General features: G+C 28.7%; 1 protein-coding gene across 1 annotated transcript; it reads right to left on the bottom strand.

Moving 5' to 3' along the window:
• Positions 1-2,664: 2,664 nt before the first annotated feature.
• LOC106330050 (F-box protein At4g00893-like) lies at positions 2,665-3,642 on the bottom strand. The gene has a single exon (XM_013768613.1). It carries the CDS (start codon positions 3,640-3,642, stop codon positions 2,665-2,667), a length of 978 nt encoding a protein of 325 aa, XP_013624067.1.
• Positions 3,643-5,367: the final 1,725 nt, after the last annotated feature.

The raw sequence follows: 5,367 nt of genomic DNA, 5'->3' as shown, positions 1-5,367 counted from the left end.
AGTCTCAATTAAGGAACATTTTGATATGTAATTCTTACATGTTCATTTGCTCATAAATATTTGCACTATGGAATCATTTTGTGTATATACATCAACTAAATAACCCATATTCTTTTGGGATATTAAGTTGATGTACATATACAAAGGAAAATGTGAAAAAATAACCCATATTATGAATATAAAGAGAAATACATTAGGCACCATTAAAGAAAATGAGGGGATAAAATACCAAAATACGCATGTTTGGTTCAATAATATACCACAATTCAAAATTTGTGTTGTTGGTGATTCACTATGACCTTCATATTACCCAATCAAAGTTATGTAATTTTATTTTTACTTTTAGTTGAAGAAACCTAAGCTATTTAATAAAGTTGGAAAATCAATTTAATTTCCCCAGTGTTTAAGAGTATGAAAATTCAAAGGTATTTGCACTCCATACCCAAGCTTTTTAGTGTATGTATACACAAAACTATTATGTCCCACTATTTGGTAAATGTGTTTTGGCTCTGCTACCCCTAAATGTTATTATAACTCACTATTTGGTGAATGCTATTAAACCAAATAAAGACAGTTTTGACATTTTCATTAAGTCCCACATAATTTGTGTCATAGGTAGTTTTTTTAATTTCCAACTTCTTTTATGATTTTCACCTAATTCACTCAAAATTAAATAGTTATTGGGTAATTGTATTAAACTGAAAGTAATCATACTGGTACAAAAAAAAAGAATATTATGTTAAGTCACTTTTAATAAAACTTTAGAAATTACTGCATGTTGGATATATATATATATATATATATATATTTATTAAAAATTATAGCATATTAATTATAAGTTCAATGCCTTAATTTTGAAAAATACAACCAAAATCATAAGATTCAAAATCGATAACAAAAATCACTGTATTCATTTCAATTAACTCTATCAAATAAACCCACATTAAAATATATATAGTGAAAATATTGATAAACAAACTAAATTTTTTAAAATAAATTACAAGCTCAAAAATCAATGTATTCATTTCAATTAACTCTATTAAATAAACCCACATTAAACTCTATATTTTGAAAATAAAGATAAGCAAGCTCAAAATTTTGAAATAATATTACTCAGCTAATAAAATAAGTTTTCAAACTTCTTAAAATAAAAAGTGTAAAATAATTTTATTTTTCTATTTACTTACGCTAATATATTTCCACAATGGAAATGAAAGTTTTCAAATGATTTTTTTACATCAGTTTTCAATTGATTTAAGAGGTCTTTTGAAAGCATTTTAGATATGAGTTTCTCAAAACAACTGATTCTGATTTTATTTCTAATTAAAATGAGAAGTTGACCTCCAATAAAACTTATGTGGTACCTAATTCACAATTATTGTTTTGTAAAATGCTACCCTAAACCTAAAGAGTGTGATATACAAACATCTCAGATTTGCGTGTTCATTTTCTTTTGAATTTGAATGATAAAAATATTATTAGGGGATCTCCATTCAACAAAAAAAAAAGTTAAATCAAATCAATCACTTGCAAAATAATCTGAAAGTTTAAACCATAATAATAAACTAGACCCTGACTCGCGCACCAGCGCGGGTATGAATTTTCAGTTTTTAATTATTTATTTTATTAAATGATGTATTTGTAATATTCGTTCATATTATATTCATTAAGTAAATATTTTTTATTTTCATCTTAAACTATCTATATTTTTACGAATGTGTGATATCATATAAAAAAAATGAGTATAGAGTTAATTAGATAATTTTAAAAACATAAATTTTTCTTTCGTGTGCGATATCATATAAATAATGATCCGTTCAGTTAACAAAATTCATGATTATTTTATGTGTAATTTTTTTTTATTTTGACCATTTCCTCAAAACTATATTAAATTTTACATATTTTAATTAGAATATTTTTAATATAAATGAAAATATTATAATTAAATAATAAAAAATATAAATAAAAACCATAAATTTAGCAAATGACAACTGAGTTATATTATGCTAAAATTTTCTTTCTAACAATTTATCAAATGACAAATGAGTTATGAGCAAATAATACCATATAATTTTTAAAAACATAGTCATTCTTAAATATTTTTTGAATAAATAATTATTTTTAAATTTAATCAACTGAAAATAATATCCGTACAATTGTGTGAGTCAAATTCTAGTTTTATTGATGCATGTTATATATTAGTGCTGCATGTTTTAGATAACATTTTAATGATGCACGTTTTTTAAAATATCCTTTATTAAAATTATGCACGTAAGGATAACTCATGAGTTTTTTTGGTTGATTAAATGACATTATGTCCAAATTTATTTAAGGATATTTCATTAAGGTAACTGAAAAAGAGAAACAATAAAATAGAAAATTTAAATTCATTTAACCATATTTTATTAATGTAACTGAAAAGACAAGTAATAAATTAAGCAGTTTTATTCGTTTTAGGATATTTCATAAATACAACTGAAAAAAACAAGCAAAAAAAAGGAGTTTAATTAATGAAGTAATAACATTTTCAAATGGGTACTTCTCTTTTAATAATATAGATTTCCCACAATCTCATAGTTTAAAACTCAAGTCTACAAGTTTTGTCAGATACGACGATTGATGCATATATAAATATATAAAAAAAACCCTCAAAGCGCACTCAAGTTACATTAGAAATGGTGGTGGGTCGATCCAAAGACTATCAACAGGGCATAGTAATCGTCGTTCCGGCTGACCCGGATAGTACCTGGCATCATTATATGAGTAGGATACACATTGCATGTTGTTACGTAAGCCATACTTTGGGAAGTACACGCTGTTCTTCATCCCTAAAACATCCATTCTGGTCTCCGAGGAATACATACTTGCAAAGATTGTCAAGCCGTCTAGTGTACTACTCATCTCTTCCCATTTTGAAGAGACCAACTTATACATCACTGGTTTCTCAGCGCCATATGTATACATGAGAATTAGCTCTCCTTTCTGCTCCATCAAGTACAGTTCCTTTGGCAGATACGACCATTCATTGTTATGAATTTCTGGGAATCTAACATCATCCCATGCTTGATGACTCAATGTGCGAGAAGCTGGATCAAATTCAAATAAAACACCTCCTGAGGTGAAGCAGTAGAAGCGATCATTAACACATACAAGGTTGCTATGGACATTGGGGCCAAAAGCAAGATAGAAATGAAACTTTTTGGTTATCCACTCAGTTGCTCCAGGATAGCAAGTGCTGATGGCCACAATACATTCTGAAATACGGTTTAATGTGACCAAAGTACAAGTTTCTGATGTAGGGGCAGAAGAGAAAGCAATTGCCTGATATGGCAATTCATTGTCTGGCAAGCTTATGAGCTCCCGAGAGTAGGGGTTGAAGAAGAAGAATTCCACAAAGGATGATCTGCGCATAAGCAACCATCCGTCTTTTGAGTAAGCAACATCAGTTACACCTTTCTCGGGCAGATTCAGTGTGTACTTCTTCCTCTCCAATGGATCGAAAAGATTAATAGAGTTTCCAAATGTAGGAATGGAGACAAACCATTGATGCTTATGAAAAACCCTAACAGATTTAGCGGCTTCACGCCATTTCTTGCAGACGGTAGATGCACGAATTTTATCTTTTAACATAAGCAGTGACATTATTACTCCCAAGAGGCATGATGGAAGGTCAAAACTGAAAATGTTTTCTCTCTCAGGCCTATTGTTGGTTTTGTTGACATCTTTGTTGGACCTATAAATAGTTAGATCAACAAAATTAAAACATGCATGAATTATCATTATATTAAAAAGATGTTTCAAACTGGAAGTCATAATTTTTGAGAGAGAGAGAGAGCAATTATTATTGTTTCATAGTGGAAAAGTTATGATTGTTAAGGTAAAGATTGACCACAAACTCCAATACAACGCATCAGATAAAAAATCATATTAAACTCTTCACAGAATGCGATATATGTTTCAGGAAATCCAGATAAATGATTGTGACATACAAAAAAACATCACTAAGCCACATATATATGTCTAATAACCCCTACATATTCTGATTTGCCTACACAGATTATAATTCACATCAAACCGCATTTAACAGATGAGACAAAAACCATACTATATCATAATCCAATATGGAGATCATTTTGACGTTTTAAAAGCCATAAATTATTTCAAACTGGCAGATCAAAATCTGTACATAATTCATGAGCCACAAACTCCATTTAAGAGATAAGATCGTGGATAGGTAACAAAATTCCTGAATCTTTTGATATCTTTAGATCTTGTACTTTTGCAGAATCGTGAACTGGATTAATAAAATTAAATTCCAGAGTCAATTGAACATAACCGAAGAAAAAAAAATCTAATTAAATCCTCAAATCATGCAAATACTATGTGAGATTATTATAAGTTAAATTAGAAGATAATGATCTACCAATAACGTCAAATGAACCTTTGATTTTTTTAAAATCCTCTTTGAACCTGTGATTATTGAGAGAGATAGAGAAAGAAAGAGAGAGATAACTCACAAGATAAGCTTTCTTCTCTTATCAGTCATTTTGATTTAAGTCCAAAACTTAAAAATGTTTTATGACAAGTAAAAACTATATATAAGAGAAAAACATTATAGCAAGTAATTAAATATCTGAATGTATGCTAGTCAAACAAAAGAATATGGTATTCTCTTTAAAGTTAAAATTAAATATCTTTATTTTAAGGAAAGAAATATATGTCTGAAACAGGTGGAGAGGAATATGTCAAGGAAAACCATGTCTCCAAATTGAAATCATGTATAGAAACAATAAGCTTTGTTCTGTCTATCTAGTTTGAACATGATTTTAATTCAAAAGCCAAAATATTTGAAAACATGTGTGTGATAAGAAAAATGTTATTTAAGGCTGAGATCTATCACTTAGGCAAATAAGTTAGCTGTCTAAAAAATCTTACCAACTTTCACATTTTATGAGTCAATTGGACGAGGTGATTAAAAATGATCCTTGTAGTATGCGTTCTTATGACTCTTGACTCTTGAATGTGGAAATAATGAACTAAATACAAAGAGAGTATGACTGCATTTATGTAAAAATATATTTGTGAAAGAGCACTATTTTGTTTGTGGTAATAGATGTGGTCTCTGCTAGCTGAGCACCAGATTACTTGACTGAACAATTGAATGCATTAATCTTAGTAGATTTGGATTCATCTGTTTCGAGTCCTTTGTTACTGATAAAACGACGTCATTTTATCTTTGGAATAAAATTGGAAAAAAAAGTAAAGGTGACATTCGAGAAAGCTCCCAAGTCTCAATTAAGGAACATTTGATATGTAACTTCTTACATGTTCATTTGCTCATAAATATTTGAACTATGAAATCATTTT

The sequence above is a fragment of the Brassica oleracea genome, chromosome C3, assembly GCF_000695525.1.
Source record: "Brassica oleracea var. oleracea cultivar TO1000 chromosome C3, BOL, whole genome shotgun sequence".
In the NCBI taxonomy this organism is placed as follows: domain Eukaryota; kingdom Viridiplantae; phylum Streptophyta; class Magnoliopsida; order Brassicales; family Brassicaceae; genus Brassica; species Brassica oleracea.
The sequence above is the reverse complement of the archived record's forward strand: the minus strand, read 5'-3'. Positions and strand labels throughout refer to the sequence as shown.